General features: G+C 47.5%; 1 protein-coding gene across 4 annotated transcripts; it reads left to right on the top strand.

The window, feature by feature from the left end:
• Window positions 1–762: 762 nt before the first annotated feature.
• On the top strand, window positions 763–21,373 carry mRpL16 (mitochondrial ribosomal protein L16). Of its 4 annotated transcripts, none has more exons than XM_065447006.1 (6): window positions 763–905; window positions 1,575–1,640; window positions 12,247–12,404; window positions 13,891–14,022; window positions 18,602–18,733; window positions 21,152–21,373. In XM_065447006.1, exons 1-6 carry the CDS (start codon window positions 845–847, stop codon window positions 21,344–21,346), a joined length of 744 nt encoding a protein of 247 aa, XP_065303078.1. In that variant the 5' UTR covers window positions 763–844; the 3' UTR covers window positions 21,347–21,373. The 4 variants fall into 4 exon arrangements, with proteins under 4 accessions (XP_065303078.1, XP_065303079.1, XP_065303077.1 ...); XM_065447005.1 differs by having other exon boundaries at window positions 830–905; window positions 1,545–1,640; XM_065447008.2 differs by lacking the exon at window positions 763–905 and adding an exon at window positions 909–972.
• Window positions 21,374–23,122: the final 1,749 nt, after the last annotated feature.

Below are 23,122 nucleotides of genomic sequence, written 5' to 3'. Positions count from 1 at the left end.
CTGACCCTTTGCTTTTGTATGAATGTTTCCCGGCATTGCTGCGCGCTTCCATACACGGTAGGCCCGCGGCGCTGCACTTCCGCAGTAAGCGACGCTCACTTTGCCTTTTGAAAGCCTAGTGCAAAAAGCAGGCAATCGTGCAAAAGCCTAGTGCAGAAACAAGGTTCACATCAATCTGCGCTCAAAAAAGCGATCGCATAACAGCCTAGTGCAGAAACCAGGCGCACACCAATCTGCGCTCGGAAAAGCTTGCGCAAGTACGTAGCGAGCCGCGCCAATCCAATCCAGAAGCCAAAGAAAAGGGGGGAAGTAATGTGTGACACTAAGTTCAGAACTACCCAGCACATGTATGTATGGGCTGCTGCTGCGTGCGGTCACAAAAAAGAAAATGCGATCCACTTCCCGCAATCGCTTCGGTAGCTGTTCCGTGGCCTTGCAACAAACAAACAACAAAACAAAGCTGCTGACAGCGCAGTACGCTGAGTTTTCCCGCGTGGCTGCAGATATACACAATTTTTAGCGCGAAATCGGCGAAACCGCGTAGACGCGAAGCAAAACCACAGGCAAAACTGCTCGATTGCGCAATGCAGGAACAGAATACAACCATACAACATGCAGCGCAAAAAAGCGCTTCTCGATCGATGATGATGATGAAGTTAATTAATATGTGAATGATGCAAACCGAAAACACTAAATATGCACAGGGCGTCAGAACAATGGCCTGAAAACTTTTCTGTTCATTAAGATTTAAATTATGTTGTATGCATATCACTTATGTCTTTCAGATTTCTCTTGTGCTTGTGCGAAAGAGTGGGAAATAATACCGAAAGCGTAGTAGAAAAACATGGCGGCTCCCATGTCAGTCATGCTCACCGTTGCATCGAAATCTATGCAGAGCTGCAGATGTAAGCACTATTCTTTTTCTCTAGTGCTCATGGAACTGTGCTTTATTACAAGCCAAAAATTAAAAGAGTAAGTTCATGCACCTCGTCGTCAGACCGATCACGGTGTGCTCGCGGAGTCCCATAATGCCGGTGTCACAGGGCCACTTTCGATAGCGATTGAGCCCGATCCGGATCGAAATCATCGACCGCGATTGGCGCCCTCCCGCAGATTGAGCAAAGAAGCCGATCGCGACCGATGAATTCGATCCGAATCAAGCTCGATGGCGATCAAAAGACTGCCGTGTGACGCCCCAGTCACACGGGCACTTTGGATCGCGATATCGAATTTCTCACTTGTGATTGCTCAAACCACGACCGGCTTTAGTATCGTGGCTCAAACACGCGTGTTCTGTGGCTCTATTACGCAACTTGCACAAAGTATCCAATGTCCAATCGCAATCGAGAAAATCGACCTTGATCGTGATCGTATGTGCCGTGACAGCGGTATTTAAACTCGCTCGCCATGTCTGATCTCAACACTTAACTAGTGTGCTGACACATGAGATTCAATATATGCACAGTTCATGATCTGACCTCGTGGGTGGCTGCACTCGTCGTGGCGGGATGCTGTATCTAGGTCTTCTTTTATTATGGCTGTAGCTTCCCACATTCTACTTTTCGTTCATGAAGCTCGGGTTCCTCAAGTGGTTACCTGCATGGGCCTCAAGCTGTGGAAGGTGCCTCCAACGTACGAAGGTAACGTGCTGGCCGCTTGTTAAATCTTGGTTGATAGAACTAGATGTCGTCTACCGAAATATGTCCCCAATGCTGAATTGCTGGGACTTCTGTACGGCGTGGTTACGAGCCTCGAACTTACCTAAACTCATTTTCGACAAAAGGGCATCACCGAAGCGCGCGGCCTGTGCAATGGCATTTTCAAAAATTTAGGGTAATACTCAATGTCATGATTCATATGTCTTCTGAAAGTTCCCTTTGAAATGCTTGAGTTTTCACTTGTCATTTTCATCACAATGATATATTTGAAGGGATTTTCGTGCATACTCAATTCATTTGGCCTATAGCTTTATTTCTTGTGTGTGTGTGTGTGTATTGTTGTGTATAGGGGGCGCTGTCAATTATATCAAGTGTATATAAGCGATTGCCATCAGAATAAAGGCAGTTCCGCGGTTCCCCCGTCAATGCATCGTCTTGTCTTATCAGTTGGCGCTTCGCGTCACAACAATCTGGCGCAGTCGGCGAAGCTAGCGAGCTAGCGACGAACTGTTTTCCCTTACCTGGCTCCGTGCTGTTCCAAGGGGCGTCACCTACGAAATGGCAGCGTACGGACTACTGCCATTACCGCCTTTCCTGGAGACTCCTGGAGATGCGACAATTCCATGGGAGCAGTGGCGCGATGATTTCACAAATTTTCTTCAAGCGACGGAGATGGACGCGCAACCGCCACTACGGAAAAAGGCCATTCTGCTGCAATGTCTTGGGGTCGAGGGACGCCGTGTTTTTCGCACATTGGGCCCAGAGCCGGCACGAACGTCAGACACGACAAAAGCCGGGCCGGAGACAAGCAAACCAGCAGGAAAAGACAGGACGGAGGCAAGTGAAGGGGATAGTTACACGGAGGCGTTGAGCCTATTGGAGCGGCAGTTCTCAAGCACCGTCAACGTACTGGTCGAGCGACGTCGATTCACGTTACGTCGGCAACTGCCGAACGAGCCGATACGAGAGTACGTCAGTGCTCTCCGACAGTTAGCAAAGACGTGCGACTTCGGGCAATTCTTGGAAGCGGCTCTACGAGACAGGGTTGTTGACGGAGTACGGAGCACTGAGCTGCGACAGAAATTGCTCGTGAAGGGGTCACAACTTACGCTCGCAGAGGCAGTGGAAATGCTACAGACGTACGAGCAGGCAGCGGAGGGGGCTGCGATCTATGACCAAGGGTCATCACAAACGGACATCGTGCAGCATGTATCTCAAGGCAAAAGTCCAGACAGCGACGCGGCAATGACGCCGGTGCGCAAGTGTTACCGGTGCGGCTCTACAAGGCACCTAGCTAATTCACAGGAATGCAAAGCACGGGGGAAACGTTGCTCCCAGTGCCACAGAATGGGACATTTTCGAGCGGTCTGTGGCAGGTCGGCAGAGCGGGACGTGCGGACGGTCCGAAACGACGGCGCTAGCGAGGAGTACGTGCTCACTGTACTGGCGGTCAGACAAGTGGAACGAAGGACTTTGGTCGTTGACGTCGTTATTGAGAACGAGCCACTTCAGTTGCTGGTAGATACTGGGTCGTCGGTGTCTATTTTGCCAGACCACGTTTATCGAGCCAAGTTCGCCAACAGCTTTCCTTTGACTGCGGCTTCAGCGACGCTGCGGGATTTTTCACAGAAGAAAATTCCGGTCTTGGGATGGTTCACAGCCAGAGTTGTACGCGGGAACAACTCGGCTTGCCTTCGATTTTACGTTGTTCCCCAAGGCATGGCATTACTAGGACTGGATGGGGTCCACCAGCTGCAATTGCACATCATCGGTTCTACACTGGAATGTTTGCAAATCACGGTCAGCCCCAAGTCGCTTCCTCCTGAATTATGTGAGTTTTCCTTTCTTTTCGCTGATAAGTTGGGATTAGCGAAAAACTTCGTACATTCTGTGAAGCGGCGTACAGATGTAAAACCAGTAGCAGCGAAGGTTCGACGTTTGCCCCTGACGCTGCGAGAGAAGGTAGCGGCTGAACTGGCAAGATTATTGGATGCAGGCATTATAGAAAAAGTCAGTGCTGCGGAATGGGTGTCTCCTATAGTGGTTGTGCAGAAGAAGGATGGAACTATTCGTCTATGCGTCGATTTACGCGAGCCGAACAAAGCAGTAGTCATTGATGGATTCCCTTTGCCGCACACTGAGGAACTGTTGCATGCGCTGAGCGGAGCAGCATGGTTCTCGAAACTGGATCTTGCTGCAGCCTACCATCAAGTGGAATTAGCCGAAGATAGTCGCGAATTAACGACGTTTATTACGCACGAAGGCTTATTTAGGTTCCGCAGAGTGTGTTTTGGCCTCGCATCAGCACCAGCCGCGTTTCAGCGAATGATGCAAGAAATCTTGAAAGGCTGCAAGGGCGTGTTGTTTTATATCGACGACATCATAGTCTTTGGAAAGACTAAGAACGAGCACAACCGTAACCTTCGCGAGGTATTGCATCGGATCGCTGAGGCGGGGCTGCAGCTAAATCAGAAATGCTTGTTCGCTGTCAAGGAACTCTCCTTTTTGGGTCATCGTGTGAGTGCAAGTGGTCTTGCCCCACTCAAGTCAAAGGTGGATGCTGTGATTAAAGCACAAACGCCTGCCGATGTAGTCTCGCTGCGGTCTTTCCTTGGGCTTGTAGGCTATTACTCACATTTTCTTCCCAATTATGCAGAGGTGGTGGAGCCGCTGCGACGACTTCTTCGTAAAGGACAGAAGTTCGTGTGGGATCAGAGCACCGAGGAGAGCTTTTGCAGGATCAAGGAGATGCTGTCATCATGCGGGGTGGTGGCTATGTTCAATGAGTCTTTGCCTGTACAAGTGACCACTGACGCCTCGGCATATGGACTGGGAGCTGTGCTCCAGCAGGTAGTCGACGGAGAAGTACGTACAGTGGCATTCGCTTCGAGGACACTAACTCCTACAGAACGCAAGTACTCTACCGGGGAACGAGAGGCGCTGGCATGTTTATGGGCTTGCGAACATTGGCACGTTTATCTGTGGGGCCGCAGGTTTGTCTTACGAACTGATCATCAGGCTTTGGTGACACTGCTGTCCACAAATGGGGTTGGAAGACGCCCACTGCGTATTGAACGCTGGTGTGCTAGACTTTTGAGATACAACTTCACTGTGCAGTACACAAAGGGGAACACCAATGTCGTTGCGGATGCACTTTCTAGGTTACCTTTGACCTCTGCAGAGGACGAACCGGTGGAGGAAGTAGTTGCTGTGGTTTCCAGCATGATCACTAAGAGTGAATTGCAAGCAGAAACAGCTGATGATTCATTATTAAATGAGGTGGCGCAGCATCTTACGTCCAGATGGCCGGAAAAGGGCTGTTTAGCTGGAAATTTAAGGTCTTTTTTTCGTATAAAAGAAGAGCTGTCGGTGATAGACGGGCTACTGTTTCGCGCGGAACGGGTCGTTCCCCCATCGACACTCACTTCCAGGCTGGTCATGATGGCACATGAATCACATCCAGGCATTGTAAGGACCAAACAACGGTTAAGGGAACAGTACTGGTGGCCCGGAATGGACAGGGATGTGGAATCGCTGGTTAGCAATTGTGCTATCTGCAAAGCATCAGATAAATCGGCAAAAACCGTAATGGCCCCATTGGAGCCAGTAAAGTGGCCCGAGAAGCCGTGGGAAAAGCTGGGAATCGACATCGTTGGGCCGATGGAGCGAGCCCCTCCGGAGTGCAGGTTTGCAATCACTGTTATTGATTACCACAGCAAGTGGCCCGAGGTGGCATTTGTGTCCACAATCACTGCACAGGCAGTAGTGAAAGTGCTTTTGGAACTTTTTGCGAGAGAAGGGTACCCGAAAAGCATTGTGTCTGACAATGGGCGTCAGTTTATGTCGACATGTTTTGAGCAGTTTTTACGAGATCGGGGAATCCAGCATTGTGTTGCAACATTGTACTACCCGCAATGCAATGGTCAGATTGAGAGGTTCAACCGCATTCTCAAGGATTATATTCAGGTTGCGGCATTGGAACGAAGACCACTGAAGGAGGCAATCTGGGACTACCTGGGTGTTTACAGGGCCACCCCACATGCAATTACAGGAGCGTCACCGGCTTACCTACTGCATGGAAGAAGACCCAGAACAAGATTGGATGTTGTTGGCCTCCCAGAAAGGGAATTTTTCGAGGAGCCGCGTGCCGCCATGGAAAAGTTGAAACAGCGCGTTAAGGAGCAGCAACAACGAACAAAAAAGTACACCGATGAAAAACGAGGTGCCAGAGCGTCTACCATTGAGCCAGGGGATTTCGTAAAAATAAAGCAAGGCGGACCAAAGACGAAACACAAGTTTTCTTTGCCGATCCAGGTGAAGAGACGAGTGGGCACGAATTCGTTTTTGCTGGCGAACGGTACGAAATGGAACGCATCAAAACTAACAGTAATTGGTAAAGTTGGGACAGGACAGGCACTAGCTGACGCGGTTACAGCGCAACGCAGTGCGGCCTCGGGGTTTCCCTGCGACCTGGATCTTCACATAGGGAAGATGGCGGAGCAAAATACCCCTACTACCGTCGAGAATCAATCTGAAATGGTGCCATCAGAAGACATCGAGGGAAGCGCCAGGCATTGTGACGGTGCACAGCCCACAGTAACGGAGTCTATTCTAGAGGTTCCCGATCAGCAAGCCAATTCTCGATCGCAATTGGCCACAACCACAGCACCATCTCGCACCAGGCCGGAACGAACAAGAAGAGTGCCAGCACGATATCAAGACTACGAGCTTACCTGACAGTAAGAAAGTCGTTCGTTTCATGTGATGTGAAGTGAGTGCGCGAAAGTGGATTGATTTTATTTCCTTTCTTTTTTTTGTTAATGAGGAGGAATGTGTTGTGTATAGGGGGCGCTGTCAATTATATCAAGTGTATATAAGCGATTGCCATCAGAATAAAGGCAGTTCCGCGGTTCCCCCGTCAATGCATCGTCTTGTCTTATCAGTTGGCGCTTCGCGTCACAACATGTATGTATATATATATATATATATAATATACACTGACACAATGATGTGGGGGCTCCCGCATCGCGGGACAGCGCGCACAACGGCTGGCGCCATGGAAGACGACGAAGTGCCTAAGCTGCATGCTCTTCTTCTGCCCAGCCATTAATGAGAAGCGTCTATTTTGTAAGACTCGTCTTCAATCTATGTTCCATTTTTCTGATGGAGGTGCTGGGTACATGCTACCACTCCCAGATCGAACGCCATCTACAAGCCAATTATGAAGTCCGGTTGAGCTGACTCTTGTTCACGTACGGACAGGCCGTCGACTTCAAGGACTGCCACCTGAGCACGAGCCTCTATCCAATCGAGTCGGAAAGATGAGTACATCAGTTCTGTCTTCTTCCTCAACGGCACCAACCGAGGTCCTCCTTAACCAGCCGCGAATCCCCACATCCTTCCATGGGGACACCTTCGAGGATGTTGAGGACTGGCTCGATCACTTTGAGCGCGTCACAGAATTCCACGGCTGGACTCCAGAGTGCAAGCTATGCAACGCTTACTTTGCCCTCGAGTACTAAGTGCAGACATGGTTTGAGAACTGTGAGGCGGCCTTATCGACATGGGACGAATTTCGACGCCAGCTAATCAGCACATACGCCAGCCTCGATCGCAAGGAGCGAGCTGGATCTGCAATTCAGGCGAGTGTACAGCGGCCAAACGAAAGCGTCGCAATGTTTGTCGAAGATATGTGCCGAATTTTCCGACACACGGATCCATCCATGCCTGAAGAAAAGAAGGTTAGGAAATTGATGCGTGGTGTCAAGCAAGAGTTATTCGGTGGCCTAATACGCAACCCACCAAAGACCGTTCCAGAGTTTCTCGCGGAAGCCATATCAATGGAAAAGGCACTGCAGCAACGAATAAGGCAGTACAACTGCGACGTGTCGACCCTATCGCGGGACCCTCTCGCTATACCCTCGGACAATACCAACGCCTTGCGGGAGCTCATTAGGCTTATCCGAGAAGAGCTCCAAAAGCTTCAGGTGGCTTTGGTATCGGTACCGCGACTCGCTCTGGCTGAGGTCGTCCGGGAAGAAATCAGGCAGGCAGTACAAGTCCCGAAGCGAAGCGAGGCACCACAGCCCGAGGTACGGCAGCCACAACTTCGCATGTCGTATGCGGAAGCTGCGCAAAGTTCGTTGTCTCCGACTTTTCACGATGCGCGCGATGTCCCGGACTTCCTTGGTGTGTGCGCCGTTGAACAAGCAACTGCCGACTTCAGGACTCGCCGCACGCCATTAATGGCTGAAACACGACCACCCCGCAAGAATGACGTATGGCGCACTGCAGACCGGAGACCCTTGTGTTTTCATTGCGGTGAAGCCAACCCCCTCTACAGGGTGTGTCCTTACCGCCGAGCTGGGCTCCGTGGATTTTCACTGAATGCACTGTGCCTGCGCAATGGTGAACGCCCCCTCGAGGTTGAAGCCCACCTCGCGGACGCCAGGAGCTTGTTTGGCCCATGATTCCGTGGCCCCGCAATCACTGTCACCTGCCCGATACAAGTCTTCCAACCCCATCTTCACGCCGAGCACAACAAGGCGTCGCTCACCCGGCCCTGCCTCCCGGGAAAACTGAGTCCAGCGACCTGCAGAGGTGAGGTCGCTGACGTTGCGAACGCTGAAGGTCCTCTACAACGGCGACCGCGAAATTACGTAATTGAGACGCCAAGAAAGCAGTGTAGTTCGGTGTCAGTATCTTGCAACGTACCAGTTACCATCGATGACCACGAATTCACGGCGCTAATCGACCCGGGTGCAGACACGTCTGTTATGAGCCAGAAGCTCGCGCACACACTGAACAAAGTTTCGACGCAATGAACCGGAACTCAGATTCATACTGCAGGAGGGCACCTCATAACTCCAATGGGCCGGTGCACGGCATGAGTCAACATTCGGGGCTTCACGTACATCGGTGACTTCGTCATTCTTCCTGAATGTTCAAAGGACCTTATACTCGGCATGGATTTCCTTCAGGCGAACGGTGCCATCATCGACCTGCAAGAGTCCAGAGTTAGCTTCGCTACTACGCAAGCCATAGCGCACAGTAATGACAACTGCAGTGACATCGCGCTTCGCGTAGCTGACGATCATGTCATGTTGCCACCCAAGAGCAGCATGCTTACCCTTGTTCGATGCAACATGGAAGACGACGCCGGAGGAATTGCTGAAGCCAACATCCCCCTGCTTCTTGAGCACCACATTTGCATAGCCAGAGGGCTTCTTCAGGTGCAAAACAAACGTTCAGTCGTTTTGCTAACAAACTTTAGCAACGAGTATCGGCATGTACTGCGAGGAACGACAATCGCATTTCTTCACGAAATAATTAATGTCACTGACATTGCCACATTGGAAATCGCATCGTCTCAGCAATCTGAGAGTTACCCAGCCTAAAAGAACGGATTCACGTTAACACTGCTCTGCCAGACCATCAGAAAGACTACCTACTGAGCCTCGTGAATGAATTTGCGGGCTGTTTTTCAATGTCTTCCAAAGTACGGCGCACGTCCAAAATTACGGACGAGTCTGCACGTCCTGTTCGTCAGCATTCTTACAGAGTGTCTCCAGTGGAAAGGGAAGCGATCAAGCATCAGGTGAAAGAGATGCTCCAAGACGACGTGATCCAGCCGTCCACAAGCCCGTGGGCCTCCCCTGTAGTGTTAGTCAGAAAGAAAGATAACACACTACGGTTCTGTGTAGATTACAGGAAATTGAACAGTGTCACCAAGCGCGATGTTTATCCATTGCCTCGCATAGACGACGCATTAGATCGTCTACAGCACTCCAAGTATTTTTCTTCGTTGGACCTTAAATCAGGGTATTGGCAAATCGAAGTTGATGAACGGGATCGTGAAAAAACAGCGTTTGTGACACCTGACGGGCTTTATGAGTTCAAAGTTCTCCCCTTCGGTCTCTGTTCCGCACCTGCCACTTTTCAATGGATGATGGATACCGTGCTTGCTGAACTCAAATGGCAAACCTGCCTCGTATACTTGGACAATGTCGTCGTGTTCTCGAGCACGTTCGACGAACATCTTGCACGACTCAAGAGTGTCCTCGCTGCGATCCGTACTGCTGGCCTCACCATCCAGCCTGAAAAGTGCTACTTCGGGTTCCAAGTGCTCAAATTTCTTGGCCATGTCGTTGGTCCTAAAGGCGTCCGACCCGACCCAGACAAGTTAGGCTGCTGTCGCCGAGTTTTCACCACCCAGAGACAAGAAGGCTGTCCAACGCTTCCTTGGTTTGTGCGCATATTATAGGCGCTTTGTCGAGGGATTCTCGAGAATTGCTGAGCCTCTGACATGGCTTACACGCGACGATGTGCCTTTCATTTGGGCGGACGAGCAGCAGCAGTCGTTCAATAAATTGCGCCAGTGTTTGCAGGCGGCCCTGATACTTGCTCATTTCGACGAAGACGCTGACACTGAAATCCATACTGACGCCATTAATACGGGTCTCGGTGCAGTTCTTATGCAGTGGCAAGCTGGTGCGAAACGCCCCATTGCTTATGCAAGCCGCAGTCTCACCAAGGCTGAGAAGAACTACTCAACCACTGAAAAAGAATGCTTAGCGGTTGTGTGGGCAATTGGTAAATTCCGACCCTACTTGTACGGTAGACCCTTTAAGGCTGTCAGCGATCACCACGCCCTGTGCTGGCTTGCCAACCTCAAGGATCCTTCAGGCAGACTAGCCCGTTGGAGCCTGCGCTTACAAGAGTACGACACAACAGTTGTCTACTGATCTGGGAGGAAGCACAGCGACGCTGACTGTTTGTCATGTGCACCACTCCCTACAACGTCATCGGACCCTGACCATGACTTGCCATTTGTCAACGTTATTGACGCCATGAAAATGGCTGAGAACCAGTGCGCTAACCCTGAACTGCTGCCGCTGATCGAGCGCCTCCAAGTAGTTGAAGGTGTTTTACCCCGCTCGCTCGTGCACGGCTTATCATCATACTGCTTGCACAACAACATCCTTTACAGGAAAAACTGCGGAAGCGGTCCCAATACGTACCTCCTTGTCGTGCCGTCGGCGCTGCGCCAAGACATTTTGCAAGCCTGCCATGATGAGCCATGCGCGGGACACCTGGGATTCGCTAAAACATTAGCAAGGATACGACAGAAGTATTGCTGGCCCTGGCTTTATTCTTCTGTGAAACGGTACGTGAAGACCTGCCGCGATTGTCAGCGCTGCAAGAAACCACCAGTTAAACTGGCTGGCTTTCTCCACCCTGTGCACCCTCCTCAAGCACCGTTCCAACAAATAGGAATGGATCTACTTGGGCCATTCTCAGTGACCTCTTCGCGCAACAAATGGATAGTTGTCGCTACCGACTACTTAACTCAGTACGCTGAAACCGAAGCTATTCCGCAAGCAAACTCATATGAAATGGCCAAGTTCTTTGTACACCACATCGTCCTACGACATAGTGCACCGTCTGTTGTCATCACCGACCGCGGTAGAGCATTTACAGCCGAACTTATGCACGACGTTCTCCAGCTCTCACCGCAAGAGCACTGCGTATCACCCTCAGACCAATGGATTAACGGAGCGTCTGAACAGAATGCTGTCTCCATGTATATCGACGTAGAGCACAAGACGTGGGACGAGATTTTACCGTACGTGACCTTCGCGTATAACACTGCTGTACAGGAGACTACGCAGTATGCGCCGTTCGATCTTGTATACGGTTGTCACGTCAGATCCACACTTGACACCACGCTACCTCTGGCTGATAATAGCCTGACCAGCGAACACGTAGAAGAGTTCGTACAAAGAGCTGAAGAAGCCCGCCAGCTTGCTCGGCATTGTATCCGGAGCCAACAGCATGCCGACACCCTTCGGTACAATCAGGGTCGACGCGACGTCCATTACAATACTGGTGCCTTCGTGTGGGTCTGGACACCCATCCGTCGCCGTGGACTCTCGGAAAAGTTGCTCCGCCGGTATTTTGGTCCCTACAAGGTTACACGCCGCCTCAGTGACGTTACCTACGAAGTCGTCCCCTGCAGTTCTGACCCCGGTTTGCCCCATCGTCGTCCTCGCGCTGAAGTTGTTCATGTAGTGCGCATGAAACCCTACTATGCGCGTACATGAACGCCGAAATGCACCTGAGGAGCTCCATTACTTGTCACCGAAAGAACTTTTCGATGCTACCGAGACGGTCGCTTTACGCATGGGGGCCAATTGACACAATGATGTGGGGCTCCCGCACCGCGGGGCGGCGCGCGCAATGGCCGGCGCCATGGAAGACGACGAAGCGCGTACGCTTCATGCTCTTCTTCTGGCCCGCCATTAAAGAGAAGCGTATATTTGTAAGACTCGTCTTCAATCTACATTACAATATATATATGATAGAATCACCTTAGCTTCAATTTATCATCTGTTTTCATATTGCATTAAATGTAGCCTGCCAATAGCAGTGTCTGTGCTGCGTTGGGGGAGGTTAGAGGACCATGAATTGTTCAACCAAAGCCCTACAGAATTAAAAAAAGAAAGAAGCTTAAACCAAACAAGGCGAATTTACCATTAGGCAAGGATTCTTACTTTTGGTTTCGCTGTTCTTGCCACTCCAATCTCAGGTGTGGAGTTCCCAGAGGAGAGGAAACTACGCAACCTTGAAAAGGTGCCAACGTACCCACATGGTGTGCGGCCTCCAAAGATGTTCAAAGACCTAGCCACCATCCGTGGGGCTGAGCTCGTGCACAACAGACTGTTATACAACCAGTATGGCATAATGGTGAGTGCAGTGTGCCCATAAGCAGATACGCTGGTTTTGGAGGGGAGAGCTACAAAGAGGCCCTATTAACGAAAAAGCCTTTGTGTTGTGAGCTTTTATCTATACGTGAGAACACAAAAATAATTCGTCTGGCATCCACCCAATTGACTTTGTTGAGTATCTAAAGCAAAAATGTAAAGTCTACTGCTAATTGGCAGCACATTTTTTATTAGAGTGTGATTTTTTAAATGAAAATTGCCAAAATCAGGAATATCTTTTTTTAAAGTGAACCATCATAGTTTACTACTTTGCAGCTCTGGAACAAAAAGATAGCACAATTCTGTAAACTGCAGTCATCTAAAGTGGACAAAATTCATGTATTTTCCACCGATCTGAATCATACCAGTAATTTATGAGCAGGACTTCTGCAAAACTTGGGTAAACACTAACTATATCACACAAGCTGTAAGCTAATACACATCATATGTCTGCTTTAGACAATGTATAACCGATACAGTGTACAAAATTGTTCTATGTTGCCCTGTATTTGTTATTGGTATGCAAAGTTAGAGTTGTAAGTTTCAGGCTTCAGCTTTTATTTATTTATTTATTTATTTATTTATTCATTCATTCATTCTTCGTTTTCAGTGTTAGGCAGTTCAGGCAATTTTGGCAAAAAGTTCGAGGCCCTACATTGAAATTTCACTTCCAACAGTTGCTAGATTCTAGCTTTCTTTTCCAAGTGTACCAAATTTAAACCAAATAAATTCTGTAGTAGTCTAGAGAATTTCTGCTTCTTACATGTATTTCAATACGAAAATTAGATTTGGCGCAGGGCAAAGACTTCCTCTTCATTTTGCCTGGCATGGTTGCCCACCTTCTCAGCTTATCATTGTAACTGAGAGTAGACGTGCCAGTATAGTTGTGCACTATGCCCGAGAACTGTTAATCCACGCCGAGGACAAGCCAGAGCTACTGCACCCCGTGACAAGTTACAAAGAAATAACGCAAATGTACAGAAGCGGCAGATGTAGGCTTCCCCGTCCGCATCTGCAACTCAGCCGAATGCAGCAAACGATCGTGTGACGCATGCAAGCGGGGTCGCTAGCGCATCCCGTGCTCTTGCACAAGATGTTCCCAACAGAGCATGACACCTCATGCCCTTTTTGCAAACGGTCAAAAGGCACTCTAGCACACATCCTTGCAGAGTGCACTAAGCTCAAGAACCCCCCCCCGAGCGATGGGAGACCTTGTTGTCCAGCCCCGACCTACCGACCCAGCTCGCGCTGGCGGCTAGGGGCCAGGAACTGCTGGACGCATATGGGACCTGAGAAGAAGGTTCCACCCCATCTGGTGCCAGCGCGCACCAACTGTCACTAAGGGCTCAGTACTAAAGTTGATTCTCTCTCTCTCTCACTCAGAAAAAAAGATTGGCTCTCAGTACAGTCTGATTTCAACAGACAGTACACCATTGTTTTAAAGCAGTGCTTTTCACTCTGATTTTCAGGCCCTTTCAGGTGCCTTCCTTCGACCAGGTCACATTGACATGATCCGTCTCAATATAAACAAAAAACTTGATGTGACTAGAATGTTTGCCGTGTGGAGGATTGACCCACCATGGAAGCCTATTACCAAAAAGGTATAGCTTCTTTCTGTAGATCTTTTGTCTGTTGGTATAACTGCACATGACTGAATGTCCTTTTTTTTCTAGCCAGTGATTTTGCCCCAGTGTTTGCAAATGTTATGATTCCCATGTGTGGCATGAAGATGGTGAGGTGATCCTTGATGTTCTAGAGTAGAGTTATCCTTCTTGAAAGTCTTTCCTGTCTGTCTGTGTGTTGTTTCTGTGAGCTTTCTACTAGAGGTGTTTGGAATGGTGAAATTTTTTTATTGAATAGGTTAATAATGGTCAGAAAATGGGTGCTCTGTATATTTAACACTTTTTGGCTTCCAAAAATATGAAATGAAGCATGCAGGACAATGCTAATAAAGCAGTTGTCATTTCAACCTAAAAGTGAAGCATCGATGGCAGTCGCAAAGTATTAGACAACTTGAAGCAAGGCTCCTAGTTTCATTGGTTGTATGAATTGCAATGAACATTCGCTTACTAATTATGTTACCAAGCATGGTGTCATGTGTGCACAGGCGAACATTAGTAAATCTGAATCGATGACTGTGAACGTTCACTACGACAACACTGATGTGTTGTAGAGTGGCAGCATTGGCAAGTGAATTGAGCAAACTGAGTAGTTTGCAAATAAACTAGAAGTCATAGGTTATCGCAGTTCCAGGTTAGCCTACAATAGGAACCTGAAGTTTCCAGTGTACCCTTAGTCTTGAATGGTTGGTAACTCTTCATGTTCTTATGCCATTATGGAATGTTCAAAAATATAGAATTCATAGACTGAGTACTCTGACGTAACGATTTGGTTCATATTTTGAAATGATGCATAGTCAGATATTCCCTACTTTCTACAATTTCTCCACACCTCCTGGCTTTGGTTGTTCATTTGTGTAGTGCATGACCATGTCATGATTGTTGCTGCTGGACCACATGTATTGATTCAACAGTGCTCATATGCATCCGGGAAGAAGATACCTTCATTATACCTATTATTCAATCTAGTATATGCATATTGTTACAGTGCATTTGGACAGGACCGTGTGTGCAAGAGGGAGACAAACAGGAAGTGGTAGACTGTCTCCTGCAGCTGTGACCTTTGTACCAACCTGCGCAGTTACCACTAACTTTTGCCGATGTAAATGGTTGTACATACATTTGTGCATTGGGCTTCCTCCTTGTCAGTCAGTAGCCGGGAAATAGGAGCATAAGCCCACAAAGCTGTGCACATTTTTTGCTGAGCAGGGTACATGAAAGTTCTTGACTGCATGAATCTTATCGAGATCAGGCTGTATACCTGCAGCACTGACAAGGTGGCCAATAACTTTGACTTCATGGTGTTCAAAATGGCACTTGGAAGAGTTAAGTTGAAGGTCAGCCTCACTAAAGACTTCAAGAATAGCAGCCAAGCGACTGAGGTGGCTGTCAAACGTAGGGGAAATTATGATGACATTGTCCAGATAACACAAACAGGTGGACCACTTACAGCCCTGAAGGAGAGAGTCCATCATTTTTTCGAAAGTTACTGGTGCATTACAAAGTCCGAAAGGCATAACCTTAAATGGTAAAGGCCATCGGGTGTAACAAAAGTGGTGTTCTCACGGTCGAGTTCATCAACTGAAATCTGCCAGTAACCGGATTGGAGGTCAATTGAAGAGAAGTATCTCGATCCAGGAAGGCAGTTGAGAGGGTCATCAATCCACAGGAGAGGGTACACATCCTTTTTTGTGACCTGGTTCAGTTGACGGTAGTCGACACACAATTGCCAGCTGCCATCCTTCTTTTTGACCAAGACAACCGGCGATGCCCAACAACTCTGAGAGGGCTCAATTACACTTTTGGTTAGCATTTTGCCTACTTCAGCTTCGATAATGTGGCGTTCTGTGTGAGACACGCGATAAGGTCATTGGCGGATAGGACTAGCATCACTAATGTCAATATTATAGGTCACAACGGAAGTCTGTCCCAGCGGGCGATTCTCAAAGTCAAAGATGTCGCGATAAGACACAAGGATGTGACAAAGAGCCGCAGCTTGTTTGGGAAGCAGGTATTGAGTGATCAGCTTCGAAAATATGCCGGGATCGGACGATGTGGAACTGATCGGACAGCAGGTGGATGCATACGAGCACGGAACATCTAATACAGAGAAGGCGGAATCGTCGATGGAAAAAGCATTACCGAGTTATATGCCTTTCGGGGTAACTTGTGTATTTAAATCAAAATTTATAACAAGAAAAAATATGCGGTTATCGATGATAGTCACAATGGTATGAGGAATGGCAACTGTGCATAGCAGGAGGACACTGACATTAGGAGTCAGCACATAATCGCCATCAAGAACAGATGGGAAGGATGTCAAAGGCATATACACAGAGGCTCGAGACAGCAACTGTACGAAGTCTTCAGAACATAAATGAGGCTCAGCTGATTTTGGAGGACAGCAGTGAATAGGTAGCTCAAGTTGGAGGAGGCCAGCAGCGCAGTCAGTTAGAGTTGAATGGTCTGATAAAATGTTGAGGCCGAAGATCAAGTCATGGGAACACCGTTCTAGAACAGCAAATAAAATGGAAGTGTTGAAACCAGCAAAAATTATTCGGGCAGTACATATGCCGAGGATAATGGGTTGGCTCCATCAGCGACCCGGATAGCATGAGATGTGGCAGATGTCAGGATTTTTTTCAAGTGGCAACGAACACGGTTGCTCATCACTGAGATATGCGCTCCAGTATCAACAAGCACTGGGACAAATACACCGTCAACTTCTACATTGATTATATTGCGTCTGGTCAGCAGGTTGAGAGGTTTTGGCAGAGGCATCGACAATGCAGCATCACCTCAAGGAGCTGCATCTTTTAGTTTTCCGAAGGTATGCACCCAGGTCAGAATGACGGCGACAGGCGACGGGACTGGGGTGATTTGGACGATGGGCGACAGCTTTGTGGTGAACGGGACCGGTGACTGCTCAGCGACGGTGATCAACGGTGTCATGCGGTCTTACCGTCAGTGGTGTGCAGGTTCAGCTCAGCTTGCAGCTGGATATGGTGAAAACTGCCATCTAGACGAGGGCTGTTCAAGAACGGCATCAATGACCAGCAGTTGCGACAATATCGGGTGACGTGACCAACGTGGTGACAACTGAAACAAATAGGTCGGTCATCTGGTGTTCGCCACTCCGCCATGTTGCGAGAACCACAGGAGACCCACTGATTTTGAGTATGCACGAGTGAAGGATGTTTGGTTGGCCGGGAACTGGCCACGGTACAAATTGACTGCAAGCCGACATTGGTGAGTTCTTGGCACATAATAGCCTGAACAAGGGGAACTAAAGGAGCGCATGTATTGGTGAGAGGTAATTACAGAGCCACAGGACACATGGCTTCCAGCTCACGGCGCACATTCTTCATCAGCTGCTCTGAAGGCTGCTGCTGCCATGAAGGAGAGTTCTGTCAGACTTCACAAGACGATGTATTGGGAAGCAGTGCAAATGACTGATAAATATGACGACTTTTCACCTGCTCAAAATGCTTGAACTTTGTTATAATGTCATTTTCCGAAGTACAGTTCTTACAAATGAGTAAATTGAAGGCGTCATCGGCGATAACTTTTAAGACATGCCTGACTTTTTCAGACTCCGTCGTTTCTGTGTCGACCTTGCAGTAGAGTGCCAGCATGTCTTGCATATAGACGACGTAGCCTTTGGTAGACATCCGAACTCATGCCAACTCTTTCTTGGCGACAACCTTCCAACCCAATGGTTTTCTGAAGAGATCTCACAGTTTCTGCTCGCAGGTATCGCAGTCACGGAGTTCTTCGTGGTTTTGAAACCACACTCGCGCGGTTTCCACCAAGTAAAAAATTATGTTCGTCAGCATTACTGTGGGATCCCATTTGTAGTGGCTGCTCACCCGCTAATACATCTCCAACCAGTCGTCGACATTGGCGCCATCAGTGCAGCAGAAGGCTCCTGGATCACACGGAGGTGTGAGTGCGGCAGTCGATGCAGTGGATGCAGGCATTGCCGACCAAGGCATCGTCTCCTGCGACTGAAGCGGCGGCCACTGCGAAGTTCCATTCGAGTAGTTACCCTGCACCTCCAGCAAATGTTATGAAGAGGAAGCCCGATGCACAAATGTATCTACAACTATTTACATGGGGAAAATTTAGTGGTGATTGCGCAGGCTGGTACAAAGGTCACAGCTCCAGGACACAGTCTACCACTTCCTCTTCGTCTCCCTTTTGCACGCATGCCCAGTCCAAATGCACCGTAACAATATATTCATTACATGCTGGTATCAAGGAGAGACGTTTTGGCTTTACTTAGTTATGTCCAATAATTTTTTATACCTGTGCTTGTTTCATCCTCATAGACACCATTATGACGAATTATTGGATATAACAAAGTAAATATATAATGTTTATCATCGATATCACCATGTAACAAATATATGCATATATTGAATGCTGGATATAATCTAGGTATTTTAGTATTGTTTGCAACTTACTAGGTCACATCCATCCTAATACAGTGGGTTAGACTGTGCTATGTTTTTGCTGCTTGTGAGCTCTGTTTTCCCTTTGTGTTTAAATGTGCCCTTAGGGTCAGGGAAAAAGGATGGGTAAAGGAAAAGGCGCCATAGACCACTATGTGACTCCCATCAAAGCAGGACGTATCATCATCGAAGTTGGCGGCCACGTGGATTTTGAGGAAATCAGGCCACTCTTACAGCAGGCAAGTGCTTTTTCTTGAATTTCCTTTGATAGTTGAATTATTTTATTGCTTTTAAAGGTCAACTGCATTGAAATTTCACTTTGGCTAAATTAGTTATAAATGAATAGTATATCCTGTTGAAGCAATCCTGGGAAAGGTGCTGGGCTAGTAATTGTCTAATTTTCTTATTGGCAGCCTTTAAATGTCACCTAGGCAGATAATGCGGGCACCTGGTAGTTAACATATGTGACATAAACTCCAGCATGTTGCCTCTGGTATTTTTCAGTGCACCTTAGGCAGCTGCAGGCGGTGCTTAATATCAGAAGCCACGCCATATCATGTTTCTCTGAAGCCTTGCTTGACTGCCATCAATTGTGACAGTGATATGTACTAGCTTGTTGCAACTAAATGTCGCCAAGAAATTTAAAAAAAGGTTAAGGGCTTTATACAAACGATGATCACTATTTGTGGAGGGTGTTGCTCAAGCTATTAGTGTATTTTTTCATTGTGCAATGAGAACTATCTAATTTAAGTTATTTAGTTAGATTTTCATAGACTTGCCTAATCAATAAGGTGTCAATGCAAGCATTGTGGAGGATGTCAAGAAATTGTCGAGAACAACATTTAAAGCAACCTAGGTCATGTGCGGTGCTTTTATCCTACAAGAAAAAGCCAGCAACATTTTAATAATACCACGCAACACTGTATTGGTGTGCCAGGGATATAAATGGTCTCAAGTGTAAGCCTTATCATCTAGTATGCTATGCATCTTATGCACATTGAAAGCCAAGGTGTTGTGTTTGATGAGGACTGAAGACTTGCATTGAAAGCTGCTGCATGTTGAGGAAAGAGTGGTGCCTCTCGTTTCCAGTGGAGCAGTCTGTACCCATATTTGATTATGTTTATGTTTGAGACCACTGCAGTCTCTGGTATGTGGTCTCATTGTCACATAGTATATACAGTCGAACCTGGCTATATCGAACCCGTTTACATTGAATTATTCTGTATATCGAAAAATTTCAGAACACGGAATAGTTAAAATAAGCATATATAAAAAAAATTATGCATACATCGAACAAAAATTGCAGTGGCTCCCGATATGTCGAAGGACAAGCAGCGCAAAAGTGCCTCCAAAAGTTTCCCCCCAGTGGTGCAGCTCCAACCAACCACTCTCTTTACTGTGACAGCGCAGCGTGGGGCGAGCCGTCGACACCCCCCTACAAAAAATTATCTTCGCTTGCCCACAGCGCTTGTTGGACAGCTAATGAGAGGCTCTTGCGCCCTCGTCGTGCAAGATGGCGCAAGTGCGAGTTGCCTCGCTACTTTTCTGGTTCGTCGTGTTTGTGCCTTGTAGGCCTTCTCCCGCAGTGTTGCCCTGATGAAGTGGCAGAATTTGCCTTTCACCGTGAAGCTTGAAATCATAAACCGGGTCGACCGCGGTGAGAGGTCGAATGTCCCCACAGCGTGCAAGATTCTAAGGAGCACTCTTGGCACGATCTTGAAGAATAAGGGGGAGATTAGGACTAAAGCGCACAAACTCGCGACCCGGTGCCCGTGGCACCCGACGCGTACACACGGCTGTGTACATGTGGTTCATCCGAAATTTCTTCAGAATGGCTTCCGCGTGCCCGTTAATGACTGAATACTGATGAGTGCGATGAAGCCGTTGCCAATGTCGCCGAAGTTTCGAGCGAGCTGTCAGTATTTCCAGAAGCCATTGATGCATCAACAGTCGACGAGTTTGTGAGTGCAGATGATGGTGTCGCGACCACGGGAGAGCCGCCCAATGATGAAGACTACATTGCCGACATTGTACCGAGCACAAGTGAAAATGGGCACAATGGGGAAAGCAACGATGGTCCTTTGCCCACATCCTCCGAGGTGATTGGTGCACTCGCACTAGTCCGGTGCTTCTGCGCGAATGCGGAAGGTTGCGGCCTTAGCTGATCCGACTCTTTAGACAATGTGGCGAAGTGCATGTGTCGCAGGTAGTGAAATTGCCCAAGCAGAAGAAAATACAGAACTATTTTATGCAAAGCTAAGCTAGTTTCATCAGTAAAGTGATTTTATAAATGTTATGTGCTTTTATGACATCCAATTCTTTAGCATGTTTATATCGAATTATGCCTTATATTGAACTCATAGGCATCTTTTTGCAAGTTCCATATAGCCGAGTTTGACTGTAATACCAATTTCACAAGCTTTCTTTTTCTCAAGAAAAAATAACCACACACGTTGTCATTGGTCAATCTCAATGTCATCTACAACTTTTGTATTGATCCCTTAGCGATTAGAAAACTTAAGAGTTAGTTATTTGTTTAAAAATATATACACATGATTAACCTACCTTTTGAGTGAAATCCTAAGAGAAGTCTTTCGAACTGATAAAAGAAGTTCAAGTTCAAAGAGGCATTGACTGGTTTTTTGTATCGTTTCTAGGTATGTTACAAGCTTCCTGTAGATGCCATACCAATCAGCAATGAACTGCTTGAAGAAATCAAGCGTGAAGAAGAGGAGCTTGAGAGAAAGAACATCAATCCATTTAGCATTGAGCGGGTTATAGACTACAAGATGCATGACTCTGCTCGGTGGATTAGCAAATATGACCGAAAGTTCTACACTAAATATGTGTGACATGCATAATAGACGACATTTGTTTAATGTACAGAAGGGGGGGGGGGGGTGGAGCTCAATAAAATACTAGATGTTGCCATGTCTCTCTTGCGCCTCCTCCCCTGCAAATCTCATTTTGCAAAAGAAGAAAGCGTAATCTCATGTTAGCAAAGCAGTGCAATAAACAGGACACATACCCAAGTGATTTACTGTACAAAGCACTTAATGGCATAGCAATGACCTCACAATGACAATGGCACAGTGATGATGATGGCATGGCTGACAACAGGACTATGACGTTTTGTTGCCCAAAATTTTAATGCGTTGGCATTCTTATGGTACTTTACGCACTTTTCACGGGTCACCTTTTTATATATCTTTGTCTCTAGCTGTTTTCCCATCTACCTGGGTCATGACATGTTTCTTAGCATTCGCACATGCCGGTGTGCCATACATTTCAGATGCCAGCCACAGTCCTTGCAATGGCACCCTTAGATGGCACTGAGTGTTCTTAGAGAAGTGCAAAAGAGGAGTCCTACTGCAGTACATGCCTCATACATAACTCTTTTCTACAGTGACAAAACGTTGCGTCACTCTATTGATTCAACGCTAAACACATCTCAGTTGACGTTCATCATGAGAATAGTTCTGCCGAATTTTAATGTGATTAGCATTCCTTGCCTGCTTCAGGCATTTTGAGGCTATCTATCTATCTGTTCTCTTACGCCAACACAATGGCGCAATTTGTCTACCAGCTTGGGCCACTGCATGTAGGCTCGTCGTCATAATGCCATCGTGGTTGTTCCATCATCATTTAGGCTTTGTCACCACTCTAGTCATGCTGTCATTGCCACACTTTCTACACCAAACCAGTGGACCAAGTTGTATTATAGCTTGAACCATAATGTATGGACTCATGGTCATGATGCCATTGTGATCATTGCATTGTCACCATTCCAGCTTTGTCATCTGACTCTAGTCTTGCTGTCATTGTCACGCTTTCTACTCTCACCGTGGTTGCTTTGTGGCTATGGTGTTGGGCTGCTGAGCACAAGTCGTGGGATCGAATCTCTACCACAGCGGCCACATTTTGATGAGGACGAAATGCTAAAACACCCGTGTACTTAGATTTAGGTGCACGTTAAAGAACCCCAAGTGGTCCAAATTTTCAGAGTCCCCCGCTACGGTGTGCCTCATAATGAGAAAGTGGTTTTCGCACGTAAAACCCCATAATTTAATTTTTTTGATCCTCAGGAAGAACTGCTGGACTATTCTTTAATAAAGTTTCTTCTTCCTAATGCCTTTTACTGCGACTCTATTGCCCAAGTTGTTAATAGCTTGGAACACTACGTATTTACTCGTGGTAATGATGCCGTTATGGCTGTTAAATCATCATTTCAGCTTTCTCATCTGACTCTCGTTATGCGCTTGTCGTCATGCTATCATCATCATACAGTCATGCATTAGTAGTCATACTGTCATCATCATGTCAGGGTCGTTCGATTATTGTCATTCCAGCTTTATCTGTCATCCCGTTGTTGCCACGTAGTCGTCATGTAGTATTCGCGATACAGTTCTCACACCATATTCGTCTTACACTTGTTGTCATCCGATTGTCTTCATACCATCGCCATGCAAGTGTCGTCATTGTGTCTTCGTCATACAGTCATCGCCATACATTTGTTGCCGTACAGTTGTCACGATGCTGTAATGGTCCTTCCGTTGTCGCCAGTGAAACTTCCTCATCCGACTCCTGTCATGCATTCATCATCACACTGTCATCGTCACACCATTGTA

This window comes from Dermacentor albipictus, chromosome 6 (assembly GCF_038994185.2).
Source record: "Dermacentor albipictus isolate Rhodes 1998 colony chromosome 6, USDA_Dalb.pri_finalv2, whole genome shotgun sequence".
Taxonomy (NCBI): Eukaryota; Metazoa; Arthropoda; class Arachnida; order Ixodida; family Ixodidae; genus Dermacentor; species Dermacentor albipictus.
The sequence above is the reverse complement of the archived record's forward strand: the minus strand, read 5'-3'. Positions and strand labels throughout refer to the sequence as shown.

Excerpts from the sequence above, each read along its gene's own strand:
- mRpL16 (XM_065447005.1), top strand. The coding sequence starts at position 845 with ATGGCGGCTCCCATGTCAGTCATGCTCACCGTTGCATCGAAATCTATG. Across the intron at positions 1,641-12,246 it reads GGTGCCTCCAACGTACGAAG|GTGTGGAGTTCCCAGAGGAG; the intron begins GTAACGTGCTGG and ends CTCCAATCTCAG. Across the intron at positions 18,734-21,151 it reads TCAGGCCACTCTTACAGCAG|GTATGTTACAAGCTTCCTGT; the intron begins GCAAGTGCTTTT and ends TATCGTTTCTAG.